General features: G+C 27.7%; 2 protein-coding genes across 5 annotated transcripts; both read left to right on the plus strand.

The window, feature by feature from the left end:
• The first annotated feature begins 1,602 nt into the window (after positions 1-1,602).
• On the plus strand, positions 1,603-14,530 carry LOC145749996 (tubby-related protein 3-like). 4 transcript variants are annotated; one of them, XM_082565918.1, is made up of 16 exons: positions 1,603-1,756; positions 1,886-1,930; positions 2,203-2,278; positions 2,663-2,837; positions 3,358-3,360; positions 3,954-4,151; positions 5,078-5,208; positions 6,072-6,320; positions 9,441-9,545; positions 9,820-9,921; positions 10,752-10,854; positions 11,384-11,532; positions 12,033-12,107; positions 12,366-12,453; positions 12,770-12,853; positions 13,311-14,530. In XM_082565918.1, exons 1-16 carry the CDS (start codon positions 1,737-1,739, stop codon positions 13,442-13,444), a joined length of 1,737 nt encoding a protein of 578 aa, XP_082422044.1. In that variant the 5' UTR covers positions 1,603-1,736; the 3' UTR covers positions 13,445-14,530. The 4 variants fall into 4 exon arrangements, with proteins under 4 accessions (XP_082422044.1, XP_082422036.1, XP_082422029.1 ...); XM_082565910.1 differs by lacking the exon at positions 3,358-3,360 and having other exon boundaries at positions 3,969-4,151; XM_082565903.1 differs by lacking the exon at positions 3,358-3,360 and having other exon boundaries at positions 1,608-1,756.
• LOC145750022 (uncharacterized) lies at positions 8,040-9,430 on the plus strand. Its single transcript, XM_082565933.1, has one exon. It carries the CDS (start codon positions 8,142-8,144, stop codon positions 8,733-8,735), a length of 594 nt encoding a protein of 197 aa, XP_082422059.1. The 5' UTR covers positions 8,040-8,141; the 3' UTR covers positions 8,736-9,430.
• Positions 14,531-15,050: the final 520 nt, after the last annotated feature.

Consider the following 15,050-nt stretch of genomic DNA (forward strand, 5'->3'; position numbering starts at 1 on the left):
CCAAAGGCAACTCGAAACTGGGTCAGAGTAACGGATGTTACTTGATGTTTGGATCGTTAATCCTACATCGAGGATAAACCAATTTAAAAAAAAACTTTGATTTGCAACATTTGTCATAGGGGTTTCACTGCTTCCGTGTGGTGTGGCACTTGAGCCTTCTGCCGAGCCAATACCAGTCAGCAGGTTACTTTTCGGACAAAAAGCGTTTTACGTTGAGATTAAAAATTCATTTTTATTCAATTTTATGTACGATTTCCTTAGACAATTAATACTGCTGCTATGACTCGGGCCAACGTTTTTGCTTTGGGTTTTTACAACAACACTAAGTCCCACTAAATTTAGATATCTAAAATTTTAAAAGTTTCTACAGTAAAATTTACTCTAAACATATACGGTTTAGCACACGATGTATGTGGCCTGGAAAGTAAGTAAAACAAATTAGACTTGTACGTCTTGCAGATATATATATTTTTTCGTATATATCTTTATCCTCGATGTGGGAAAGTCGAATGCGCGACTTAAACATAGAGTAACATCAGTTACTCCGACCCAGTCTCGAGTTGCATTTGATAGTTTGGGATGTTATATAGATTATAATTGCCCGATAATTATGCTGCTGATTACGTGCTAGCTCAGCAGGAGTTCATACCGTTTATAGCGCCTTACTCAAGGGCGCTACAGCATGAGATCAGTGGGGATTGAACTCACGACCCCATGTGTGGTGTAGCAAGTGTTCTTACCAATACACCACGCTGCCGGTTTAAAAACATTATATCAGCAACATTAGTGCTCAAAACGTAAATTACCATACAATTTTATCATTATTTAAAAATATTTACAATCTAATTTCTGCTATTATAAAACACGTTGTTTGTTTAAACAACTTTTTATCGTATTTTTTTCGATAATGATTTTTTGCCCACCCAATTTTGTAACCACTGAATCAAGCCGCCAGTGATTATGTTGTTAAAAATGCAATTTTCTGGCATTTTAGGTAAAGTAGCATCCTACCAATGATCGTATATGTACGATCATTGATCCTACCCACAACTGCCTTAACTTTAAATCTAGGCTAAGTTATATTCTTTATGTTAATACATGAACCCGATTTAATAAATTTAAGTGTTCTTTTTTCTAAAAAAAAGTTTAGTTTACTATTTTTTGTGTTTTTATTGACATTTTTTCACAATTCTCAAGTTACTTTTAAAAATTAATTATTTTTTTAATATTTATTTATAGAAACTTTATTTTAAACAGCTGACTCATTGAAATTTTACGCTTGAAAAACTTTTCTCATTCATTGTTATGACAACGTTTAATAACAAACGAAATGTGACGTCATTGACGAGAACTCGAATTTCTATGAACTTTGAACTTCTCTTCGCTTTACGAAAATAAAATATTCATAAAAAGCTGAGTGGAATTTTGGCAGTAAAGGTTGACGAGTGCTTTTCGCTTTTTTCTACGGCTTTCTTTTCAGAAAAAATCACTTCGAACCGTAATAGTTCATGCTAGACTGCATATTATTATCAGGCTTAGCTTCTGCTGACAGAATGTGGTATTTTGTCTGTAAAAACAACAATTTATAAATGTCAAGGTATAGAAATAAAAATAAATCGATTTTTTTTTAAATACCAAAGGTTATAATTAGGGCAGACGGTCAAAACCGTGTTTTTTTAACAATTCCCTGTTTATTTAGTTAAATTTTTTACTAAAGATAATAAATTAGAATCAATATGTATGCTGGTTTAAACAGGTAAGTAAATTTGTTTTTAAAATATCTTTTTTTATCAAATTTTGTTAGTTATTAACTGATTTTGTCTGATTAAATTAACATAATATTGTGAAAATTATCAGATTATTGAATTTGTGTCGATATTTTTAGAACTTCTAGCACTGACCGGTGGTCTAATCAAGCAGCTCCAGGAAGGTTTGTATTTTTATATATTTCCAGTGACAAACAGCCAAAGCCAGCTTAACAGTTTATTATTAAAAGAATCCTTGTAACCAAGGTTTAATTTTCAAAATAGAAATACTGTCAAAAAGTTCTTTTTTAGTTTTTTTCTTGAGATTCGTTAGTTTGGTATAATGTTTATAATTGTCTGATAATATTGGTATTTTCATTTAGTTACATAACCTCCTGTTTTTTAGCTTGTCTTTTTTTAGGTTTGTTTTAATCTAATAACTTTATTTAAATTACAGTGTGATGGATGATGATGAAATGTTAAGAACCTCAGTTAATGTTAAAAGCATCAGAGATCAAAAAATTGAACGACAGGTAAAAAATAAAGATGTTATCCTAACTTAAAGCAATTTTTAACATATTTAATCAAGGTAGCTAGGCAACTAAAGTTTTAATTACTTTTTGTGTCATGGAAACAATATTTGTTTGCCTTAGAAACTAATTAGTTTCAATGTTTAATTAGTAAATATTAAAAAAGCTTATTCATTAAACACTTCAAGTTTAGATCAATATTATTAAAAAAGTTAAAGTATATACATTTAAATATAACAAAAATGCCCCAAAATATAATTAGTTATTTCAATATTTATATAGTAAATATTAAACATTAACAAAGGGTAAACTTGTCAAAGACAAATGTTAGACCATATTTAAATATAACATGAATGCAAATATTTTATCTAATTGTTTTTGTCATAGAAACAACGGGAGGAACAACGTCAACGGAGAAAAAAACAAGAGTCTTCGATGATAATTTCAACCGAGCAACCTAGAATGGGTTCAGCGGGAAAGTCACGACCTTCAACAGCGTCACACCGAGATGAAACGATGGCCTTGGTTGAAAGTCAGAACACAAACAACAAATACAATCATGGTGAGTAGTTTTAAATTATATTTTTTTAAAACAATATTTTTCTTGCAAAAGGGGGTGCTGTTATGAATGTTTAAGCTATCTGTAAACGCTGGGCTCAAGGGTAAATATTGTGGCATTGGTGAGGCTCAAACTCAAAACTTTTGGCTCGTAGTTCGCTGCCGTAATTAGTATACAACACTACCAGACCACACTAAAAAAGTTAAGTGCACAGATAATTAATGTATTAGTTGTGAGTTGAATTCATATTAAGGCCGTTGTAAAGTAGCTTGTAGGGCGGGCGACTAGTACTAAATAATGAAATAAGTTTAATATCATACCAATATAAAACTGTAATGATAAAGTTAAGCTTAAAAAATTCATTTTCTATTTGGCTTATTACACTTATTCTTAACAAACAAAATCCTAGACAACAAAAGACTCGATTAAACATAATATTTAAGTGGTAAAAACCTGAAATAGCTGAATGGTGACCTAACAATGACACAGCATTGTCATATTGTGTTGTAATAATTTAACAAAGCTGGTGTATGATTATATTTCTTTTGTTCTATGTTTTACATATCATTAAAGCTTCTTTTTTTTTAACTATTTTTTGTTACAAAAATTTTGGTTTAAGGTTTATTGTATATAGTGGGTTTAAGATATTTTTATTTGGATTTTTAAGTAAATAAATGGTGTATTTGAACAACATAACATACACCTTAATTATATCCATAATTATGTTTAAATTTGAAATTCTGTGATTATTATTCCAACTGAGTAAGCATTCTTATATAATTATCTTATATATTTGTGTATCTTGCTTGAATACATTTATTGATTATCTATCCATAACATCTGAATTGTATTGGCTTGTCCTTGATAATAAAAAAAAATTTAAATGTTTATGTTTTAATTTACACTAGGTAATTTCTTATCCTATGATAGGCATTTTCTTTGTAGTAATATGGTTGCTATTAATATCTGCCTGCGATAATTAACCTGTACACCACGAATAACAGTTTTATTTATTATATATGGGCCTATAAATCGAGCATAGGTGTATGTATATTGTCCACCAAGCTTTTTTTTTTTAATTATTTTTTTTGAATTTTTGAATTAATTTTTAATTTTTAGCTTATGACAATCCAGTTTTAGAAAAAGAAGACCATAACCAAACCATAAACCGAATCAATGTGGTTCCAAGTTCGAAACCCTTCAACACCCAAGATGATTTCCCTTCACCGACGATAGTCGAACAAACGAGATCTTATTCAACTTCTGAAACTATTTTACCTCGACGTTCGGATACTGAAATGAAAATGGCAAAAATTGGTAGGAAAAATTGATTTTTAATGTCATTTAATTGTTTTAAAATTAATCACAGTTAATATATTGCTAAAAGAATCAGAAATTGAATTTTGTTTATTTTAAATGTATGGAAAAAATGTAAACTAAAAACAATTTTTGTTCGGTGACAAATTTTAATATTTGCTTGAATATTTATTTTTTTTAATTAGTATATAAACTTATTTTTTAAAAGCAACAAACACTACAGTATTACTATCACTTACATTCATTTAAATTTGTAACACAAATACCAATATATATAAATAGAATTATAATCAATACGAAACTTCTTTATTTAAGAAGTTTAATAAAGTTTCTTAAAGTATCACTTTGATTAAACATAAACATTTATAGCTTTGGTAAATCAAAAATATTCTATTGTTGGATCAGTGTAATATATTCACACAAAATAAACATTTTATATGTTTTGTGACAATCACAATATTTACACTTTATTTTTACAACCAATTGTCAGACCATGATGAGATTTGTGAGAGCAGTATTTTATCAGTCTTTAGTTCAAAAACCGACGACTTAAAACCTGACTCAAACGTTATTCCACAATGTTGGAAAACCCCTGTTCAACATATTGGTATAAAAGTCATAACTGTTGTCCAAACCATATTTGTTATAAAATGTAAAGGTCATAATCATCATGTAGTAAAACAAATATGCCTACAATATTTTTAAGATAGAGTTCAGATTTTTAAATAAGTCATCAGTATGTTTTGTCATATTATTAGATAATACTGTTGTAATGTATTCATGGTTTATGATAAAAAGAGAAATTTTTATTGTATTTTATCAGAAAAAATGGTAAATGGTGTCTTGTCTTTCATTTTCAAAAAACAATATTTAAATTTTTAAAGTCTTTTTTTTTTATATTTTTTAAATGAACTATTTGTTTTTAGGTATGAAACAAACTGGAGAATTTGAGTCAGATTCAGAAGAAGAAGAGCACCATGCAGGAATCAAATCGGTGGCTCCTCGTCCACAAACTGCTGGCAAACAACGACCCTTTACTCCTACTCAAGTTAACGAGGTGAGCTGACAATTTTTAATTAATTTTTAAAATTTTTTATTTAAAATTTTTTTTAATTCTGAGATTTGAAATTTTTGTTAAGTGATTAATAAAATGTTATGTATGACAAGGTGATCATTAAGTATATATACTTGGACCCTTAAATTTTTATATAATGTTATAATAACTATTCTGTGTAACTTTGTTTTATAAGTAGACTCCATCAACTTTTTAACGACTAATTGATTTAAATTATGTGGCTTCTAGGTTTAGAAATTTAAAAATTAAAAGATTTTTTATATAAAATTTTATAAATTAAATTAAACTGAATAAATTTATTGTTATTATAATTAAATGAATGTAAATTTCAATTTTTAAATATTTATAACACAGCTCTGACATATAAGAAATACAAATAATCAATTTTTATTGATTATTTTGTGGTGTTATGATATATTACACATAAAAGAAATCTAGTATTTGATAAATATATTGAATTTCTGTAAAGCCCATTTGTATTTGTTTATTATTGATTTGTCTAAAAGCTAAATTTGTTTTGTTATGTAAGAAAAGGAAAAGTACACAAAAAAATATTTAAATTTTTGATTTTTTTTTAAAATTTTTAAGTAAATTTAAAAATAGCAAATTGGTGGTTTTTGTATGGTTATAGTTTATTTTTTAAGGTAATTTTTTGTTATGTTTGTTGTTAAAATAGGTATTATAAAAAAAAAGAATTTATGTTTTGTATAATATTGAATATTTGTCTTTATTCAAATTTGGATATAATTTATGTAAAACATTAAAATTTGCTATTTTGTCATTCATTTTTATATTAAAAAACAATTTTTTGGGTGTATGTGAATTTTTAATTTCTTTGTTTGAAGAAAAACGGCCAAAACTCGACAAAATTCAAGTTTCAAAACATTCCCCTGTCATTCAAATATGACTTTAAAACACCAGTGTTGCCAATCATAAGCCACATGTCTGACTTTGGTATATTCTCGTCCCCACACTACGAAGAGAAATTAATACCACGGAAACACTCGGAGAATCATTCAACGAGTTCAAGCCCCTTGCCCCAGTTTCCGGGAAGTCCCACAACCCCTTCCATGCCTAGAACAAGTTTAACAGCAGTGAGAAACTGTGTGCTTAGTGCTTGAATTTTTTATTTTTTTTAGAGCTTGAATTTTAGTGAGTTGTACTGAAATTTCTTTGAGGTTTTGAAATTAACATTTTTACAGTGTTGTGCTTTAAATAAGTCCTTAACTTTGATTTTAGTGATAAATGCTTAAAAATGGCAGCTCAATTTTTTCGATTTTTACCAACTTCTGAAAATTTTTTAAGGTTTGCCAAAAGTTAGAAATTAACATTTTTTAAGTTTTGAGCTTAAAAATGATGAGTTGTTAGTAAAACCTTGATTTTAGTTGTAAATGCTTAGAATTGGCAGTTTTATATCTTGATTTTTTAAGCTTTAATCTTAGTAATTTAGCAAGTTTGTTAGTGCTTACTTAAACAAATTTGCAAAGTTGATTTTTTAAGTGATTTTAGAAAGGTAGTGTTGCCTAATATTTGTAAAATTAGAGTAGTTTTTATTAAAATTTTGATCCTAACTTTTATTTGATGATGGTTTTAAATAACTTAACTTTAAGTGAAACTAACTAAATTTTATAAAACCCTAATAGCCAAAAAAAGAATAGGTTTTTTAGATCTAGGCTTACTATATAAAACTTTTCTAACAGTTTTAGCAAAGGTAGTTTAAAATATATGTTAAGACCAGGTTTTTAGCATCTTTTACAGTAAGTTTTATATATTACTAGATAAAAGGTGGAATAGATGATATGAAAATAGAAGATCTATTTGAAAGTTTAATTGAGTTAGATAGCACAGAAATTAGCCAGAACAAAGAAGAATGTTTAAAACATAACAGAAATGTTAAAATACAAAACTGGACTCAAAATTGTGAAGTTATCGCCCAAAGGTGCGTTGTATATTTTTTTGTTTTTTTTTTATGTTTTTTTAACCTACAATTATCAACATTTTTACACTTTTTTAGGCCCTTTAATCTATATTAAATTATCAAAATATTATTCTAAAATTAAAATAGCTTTAAACGATCTAAACACAGAATATTAAATTTTTAAATTTCCAATTTACGAGTTACCATTATTACCTTAAATTGAATAAAAAGTGGTGTTATTATGACATCACAAAGAAACACAAAAGATAATTATGACCATGTAAAACGACTAACATTAATATTTCATAAACAAAGACGAAATTTCGTCTATTCTATTCCATATTAATTATTAATTAGATTTTAATGTTAATTGTTTTTTTGTGGCACCAAGTAATGAAAAGTTTAAATATTTAAAAAACTAATTATTTTGTGACTAAGTCTTAAAAGTAAGGCGCTTAAAATAACTAAGTTTTTAATAATTTAAATAATTTCAATATAAAAAAATTAGAAAATTAAATATTAATGCTAAGATAAATATAATTAAACATTTAATATAAACTTCAATAAAATAAATGACCCCTTTAAAAATTGGAAAAATATTGTTTATAAATGAATTTTTTTTTAAATTTATTCGAAATTTTAAATTAAAATTTAATATTTAAAAAAAAATTGTCTTTAATATATTTTTAATCCTATTTTGTCGATATAATATTTATTCACATACTTATTAAGGATTAGAATATATTGAAATAGGTTAAATCTATATTATTACGATCTTGTGGTTGATTTCTCTTTATTAAAAATTAATCTTTTAAAATTGAAATACTAATTTCTATTAAAAAAATGTCAGAGATTAAACAATATTGTAAATTTTTTTTTTTTTTTAATTAATTTTATTCAATTTTTTTTTTTTAACCAATTTAAAAATTTTTCTCAAAGCAAGTTTGAGAACCAACAACCTTCAAATTTAACCACAAACGACCCGACTACGTCTCTTATGACGTCACTATCTACGTCACCATGCCCGAACGATGACGTATGGTGGTTGTTAATTCGATTAAAATACAACCTTACTAGAATGAATTCTCGTATTCAAGTCCAAGAAGAAAATAAATCTAAAAACCAATTCCAAGCCACTGATAGTATTACAAGCAGTGAAAGTAACACAACTAATATAAATCAGGGTTGTAACCATCCCCAGAACGCCTCAAATTGTTGTTTTCTGCTTGAGAACGACCCTTACTCGCAAAACACTAAAGATTGGGAGATTGTTGTCCGCTTATGCGCCGAACTTAACAAGTTAATTTTAATGGGGAATAAAATCGTGATGACGTCACCTGAAACGTCACAGTTACGTCATTGTTTGGCGGATTCGAGTTTTATCGCGGCCTCTGACGTAGTAAAGTCGATTTTGGACGAAAAATCTTCGATTTCGGAAATCATCGAAACCATCGAGAAATTATTGGCCGATTCTCCGCGTCATAATATAGACGTGACGTCATATCTGCTGACGTCATCAAGTTGTGGTAACAATAATAAAATGCAAAGTGTATCACAAGCTAGCAGTCAGGTTAGATCGTTTAATATTTAGGTTTAGTAAAGATTAGTAGTATATATAAGAGATATAATAACATGTACAAAGGTTGGCATAGAGGTTATTAGATATAGCATAAAGTTAGATGGTACATTAGGTTAATAAAGTGAATATAACGCCTTTAAAAAGCAGTTAACAAAATCAGATTTTGGGAGGAGTTATGCAAAAAATTGATATTTAAATTAATAGTTTTAACACTAAGAAACAAATAAAATAGGGTTGCTTAAAATCTGTTTTTTAAATTAATCTTTTTTTACTACCACTAACAAATTGTTTAGTCTAAAAATAAACTAATATTAATTGTTGAGATTTTTACAGCCTATGCAGGAATCAATAGTTTTATAGAATATTTTTCTTGTGTTATTGTTTTAAAGTTTTTTTTAGTGGGTTATTTTAGGCGGGGTAAGGGTGGGTAAATCATGGGTTTGCACTCTCAAAATTAACCTCTGTTAGTTGAGAAAAAGTTTTGTTAAATAAAAAGGGGTAAAGTAAGGCTGTTGTTATTTCTAAAGGGGTAAGGGTGGTGGGGTTAAGGGTGTGTATTGTTGTTAATTTTAAATAGGTAAAAGGGGGTTGTTACACCACCTAAAATTAACCTATAAGGGCAAAAGAAAAGTTTTATAATTAGAAGGGGGTTGTTACTTTTTGGTGTATTGCTGTTTAACCATTACAACGTAACTAACTTGTTTTTATTAAACGCAGAATCTTCCTGTTGATAAAGATGCAACGATCGGTATGAACCAACTATCACCCGATGGAATGAATTTGGATGATTTAGAGAAATTTGCGATGCAGCCGGCACCACAGGTAAGTGAATTATACTATAAAATCTTTGTGTAAACATTAATACTTTTGGCATGTTTTAAATCATTAAATTGATTTTGTCATTTTTTCCCGTCACATTGTTGTTATATTAATTGTATATCGTATTTATTATTTACTTTTATCAATGTGCGAAAAACCAAAACAAAAAAATAAATAAATAAAAAATAAATATGTAAATCGTAAATATTTTAAACTTTTTATTATATTACTATTTAACTTTATCTAACGAATTTCATGGTCAAAATATATCCTTCAGGGCTACACGGTCAAATGTCGAATCTCCCGAGATAAGAAAGGGATAGATCGACATGCCTACCCTACATACTACCTACACTGCGAGAAAGATAACGGAAAAAAGGTAACTACAAAAATTATTTGATTTAAAATTTCTTATGTATTGTTACACTTAAAATTATATAATTCTTGTTCTTTTTACGTTTTTTAACAATTTTAAGCTGTATAAGAAGTAAGATTTGTAGGGTATCTCTTGCGCTATAGACGTAAAAGTAGTAAGAAAATGACAAATAATGATAAAATAATTCGTTAGTATTAAAATGGCAACAACATACTAGCAAATACCAAAATGAATATTAAACTATCTGTTAAAAAACATACAATATCATTTACCTAATATTAACATTAAAAAAAAGCAAAAAACGACGTTTAAAAAAATATTTAAGAAAGATAAATTTGAAGCCATGATTTTGCAATTTTACCCGTATTTTTAGCCTTAAAAATAACATGAAACCAAGCGTAACTACACCGTAAAAATCACTTATGTTGCAGAACCTTTCTAATTGGTCACGTATGACCTGAGTACTAGGTATTAAGATTTTACAAAAACAAGATTGCTGCATATTTTTAATCTTTAATTTCTTTCAACTTTCGGTTTCGTTTGGGCTAAAATTTTTACTAAAACTATACAGAATAAACATGTTATTATTTAAACTATGTTATACGCTATTTGTTACGTAATTTTCAATATATTTTGACATGTTATTTTCCAATATTTAAGATGATAATTACATTTTTTACACATGTAGTTTACTATACTTTAAAACTGTTTTTTTTTAAAGAATTTTTAAATAAATAATAAATTAGTTTCTGGCAACTATATTTATGTAATAACACCTAATAAATATATTAATATATGTTTAAATATTTAACAAAATTCTTTCAATATCCCAGGTATTTGTGCTAGCTGGTCGAAAACGTAAACGAAGTAAAACTTCGAATTATTTGATTTCTGTGGACGCGACTGATCTTTCTCGTGGAGGGGAATCTTTTATTGGTGAGTTTATCATTTCAACAACTTTCTATACTTTTAAAATAGGCTTCGTTGTTTACCATTTTACAGTATCAAATAATTATAAAATTGGTGAAGAATATACAAATATAAAAACTAATTATTTACGATTTTAATTAATTAATTATCATTTTAATTCGTTAATTACCGTTTGATTATTTTAAATTGTTGTTTAAGTAGTGTGGGTAATACGTAAAAGTAAAACTTCTTTTTTAAATTTTAAATCACACATTTTTTTTAAAAAAGAATTTTAGTTTAGTTTTAACGCACCACAGCATATCTTTACTTGATTACTTTTATGCTTGATCGCAAGACTTAACATTAGGGCGTTAATAAAAACAAACTGATACCGAAAACTAACAACAACCCTATTATTAACATATTAACAGTTTAATATAATAACATTTATAAATATATGTAATAAACCCCTCAAAAAAAAATTTATTAAGAGAAACAAAAACAGACACTTATAACCCAAATTTCGTTTATTTAATAACATTTCTGCTTATTGCAGGTAAACTGCGATCAAATATGATGGGCACAAAGTTTACAGTTTATGATAACGGACTACAGTGGGATAAGTCCGGGGTATCCTCGGATCGGGGAAACTTGAGAGAAGAGCTGGCCTCGATTTGTTATGAGACGAACGTGCTCGGGTTTAAGGCAAGTTTTTTTGTATATTTATTTATCCTCGATGTGGGAAAGTCGAATGCGCGACTTAAACATAGTAACATTTGGTACTCCAACCCAGTCTCGAGTTGCATGTGGCAGTTTGGGATATTATAGATTTTAATTGCCCAATAATTATACTGCTGATTAAGTGCCTGCTCAGCAGGAGTTTATAGCGTCTTACTCAAGGGCACTACAGCATGAGAGCAGTGGGGATTGAACCCACGACCTCATGTAGTGAAGCTAAATGTTTTGACCATGTTTTAAACAAAATACAAAAAATAAATTTAAATTTATTTATTCATTTAAATGGATTTAAAGTTTTTTTGATAAAGTTTCGGTTTTTCGGAATTAGTTTTAAAAAATTATTAAAACGCCCCTTTCTTCATTGACGTTTTACATAAATTATATCTTCAAAATAAATGTATATTTATATTATATACAAGTTTAAATGTATATATATAACCATAGTAATTATGTATAACAATTTTCAGGGCCCTCGTAAAATGACGGTTGTTATTCCTGGCATGGATGCAAATTACGACCGAGTCAAATTTAAACCAACTCATGTAAGTTATCTGCATTTAAAGTCATAACAAAACCTTTGCTTAGCAGAAGTTTAGACTGTTTATAGCGTCTTAAACAAAGGCGCCACTGCATAAAAGCAGTGGGAATTGAACCCAGGACCTTATGTGGTAAAGCCAAGTGTTCTGACCACTACACCACGCTACCAAAATAAATATAATTCAACCGAGCAAAATTGTTTGTTAAATTTTTGTTGAAATTTGTTATGGTTTTACTTATTTTTGTGTTTGTTTTAAATATAGGAACGTGAAACGATATTAGCAAGATGGCAGAATAGAATTCAAGACAATTTGATCGAATTAACAAACAAAACTCCAGTTTGGAACGACGGTAAACACTTTAATAATATCAGTTTAGTTAACACTTTTTAAAGTTAAAAAAGCCTCGCTAAAAACTTGATAAATTTTTCATTTTAAGGCTGCTTAAGATTTAAGGGTTTAACTTTTACTGCTTTTTTACCTAGAGCAAGGGTAACGGTACTATCTCTTGTAAGAATAATGGTTATCTCATGTCACTTCAATATTAATTTAAACTTGTAAAATCTATTTAAGACTGTGTTTCAAATCTTACTGTGTGGGTAATTCGTGTAATCAATCTTTCAACATTGAGGATAAATCGTTGTTAAAACTAGAATTATATTTTACAGACACCCAGTCTTATGTGTTAAACTTTCGCGGTCGAGTTACTCAAGCCTCGATCAAAAACTTTCAAATCATTCACCAAAGCGATCGTAAGTTTTAAACTTTAATCTTAATATATAAAAGGCTTTTATTAGTTATAAAACATGCCTAAAAATCAATTAATGTAAACAGGCAATATAACGTATTGGTCAAAATTCTGAGTTTAATCTTTACCACTCTCATGCTGTAGCGCTTTTAAGTAACCTCTATAAACGATATAAACTTCTGTTGAGCCAGCACTTAATCAGCAGTTTAACTATTTGGCAATTATAATCAATAATATCTCAAACTTCTAAAGTCGACTCGGGTCTGGGTCAAGGTAGGAAATGTTACTCAATGTTAAGGCTTTAAAGTTAGCCTTCCCACATCAAAGATATTAAATATTAAAAAAACTGTTTGTTAATGTAGAATTTTTTATTTTAAGTTTTTATTTTTACGTAATTCTATTTTTTTACTAATTTTATTTTTACGTAATTCTATTTTTTTACTAATTTTTTTTTATTACAGCTGAATATATAGTGATGCAGTTTGGTCGAGTAGCTGAGGATGTATTCACAGTTGATTATAATTATCCTTTAAACGCTGTCCAGGCTTTCGCAATCGCTATGTCAAGTTTCGACAGTAAACTAGCTTGCGAATAAATTTATTATTTACATAAATATAGGTAATTTAAATGGAGATACTTTAAATATTTTGAATAACGCAAATAGGACATCTTAAATAACGCAAACGCAAATAGGGCATCTTAAGTCATTTAAAAAAAATGTAATTTAAATAAAAAGTATTTTTTTAATGTTTTTTAATTATTGGGCAATTTAAAATAATATTTTTTTTTTTGGTGCAAAATTTTTTAAATTTTTTTTTAAAAATTTTTTTAGCAAAATTTTTTTTCAACCTATAATTTTATCTACAAAGATACGTCAATTAAATACGGGTGCTTTCTTGTGCTTATTTTTATTCTTGTTTAAATAGTTTATTTTTGAAACTGTGGTTCGTATTATTGTTATATTTTCGTTGTACAGTTTTTTCTTTAATTAAATGTAAAGAGTATATAATATGAAACTTTTATTTTTAGCTTAAGTTTTTGCTATTATCCATGATTACACCGATAAAATATTATATTTATATTTTAAAGAATGTTAAATACTTATCTTTATAAACGTTTTACTTAAAAATTATAAATAAACCCAGTATTATTTTTACATGAATTTTTTCTTAGTTTTCTAACCGGGTGGTGGCGCAAGCAATTTTTTTTCTCGCACTTTATTCTTTGTTCAACTTTTATTGTCATTGTTACCTTTTTATGACGTAATGTCGCGTATTGCGTGCTTAAAATTCTAGTATTAGTTTGTTTTGTTGCAAATTCGGTGCTTTTCGTTTAAAATTTCAATTTTTGCTTACTCAGCAATTTCTTAACTTTAACGAATTTGAATTATTTTTTATTCAAATATCTTACTTATACTACTTTATAGGAAATTAATATGTTAATATTAAACTGCCTACTTTAAACTATAGTTAAATTTAAATAACATTGCTACTCTAGGAACATTTATGTTATTCTGATAAAATTTTAAAGCCAAGCTACTGGTGCTGTATTTGTAAATATATTTTGAAGCTCATTTTCTGAATTGGGACCAACTTTGTAAATTTCTTTTCGTTGTATCAACCATATTTAAATGTTTTTATCAACGTTATTTACATTTTTCATATAATTTAAACTGATACAAAAATACCGGTGTGTTTGCTAATAGAAAATATGGTAAAGGTATATAAATAGATTAAAATATATTTAGGCATAAAGATCAGGTTAAAAGTTTTATTTTTTACTTAAAAATCTAGTGTGGTGTAGTGGTCAGAACATGTCTTTACTACATGAAGTTTTAGGTTCGAACCTCACTGATCTCATGCTGTAGCGCCATTGAGTAACTCGCTATAAACGGAATAAACTGCTGATATGCCAGCACTTAATCAGCAGCTTAATTATCGGGCAATTATAATCTATAATATTTCAAAAAAGCAATTTGAGACTTGGTCGGGGTAACTAATGTTACTCTATGTTTCGTAAAGTCGACCTTTCCACATTAAGAATAAATAAATATAAAAAAGTTAATGACTAAATTTAATTTTAAAAAACACTTTATTTAGTTTACCAGGTTACCAGCATGCAGGTTTGTTGACTTTAGAATTAGATCATGCGTGTAAAACTAAAACGTCACGAATGATGTTCTGTTAGTAACGCTTTCTAAA

The sequence above is a fragment of the Corella eumyota genome, chromosome 1 (genome assembly GCF_963082875.1).
Source record: "Corella eumyota chromosome 1, kaCorEumy4.1, whole genome shotgun sequence".
Classification (NCBI taxonomy): Eukaryota; Metazoa; Chordata; class Ascidiacea; order Phlebobranchia; family Corellidae; genus Corella; species Corella eumyota.

Coding starts and splice junctions, on each gene's coding strand:
- LOC145749996 (XM_082565918.1), top strand. CDS start 1,737: ATGTATGCTGGTTTAAACAG. Junction 1,757..1,885: donor ATGTATGCTGGTTTAAACAG/GTAAGTAAATTT, acceptor CGATATTTTTAG/AACTTCTAGCACTGACCGGT. Junction 10,855..11,383: donor TGGAGGGGAATCTTTTATTG/GTGAGTTTATCA, acceptor TGCTTATTGCAG/GTAAACTGCGATCAAATATG.
- LOC145750022 (XM_082565933.1), top strand. CDS start 8,142: ATGACGTCACTATCTACGTCACCATGCCCGAACGATGACGTATGGTGG.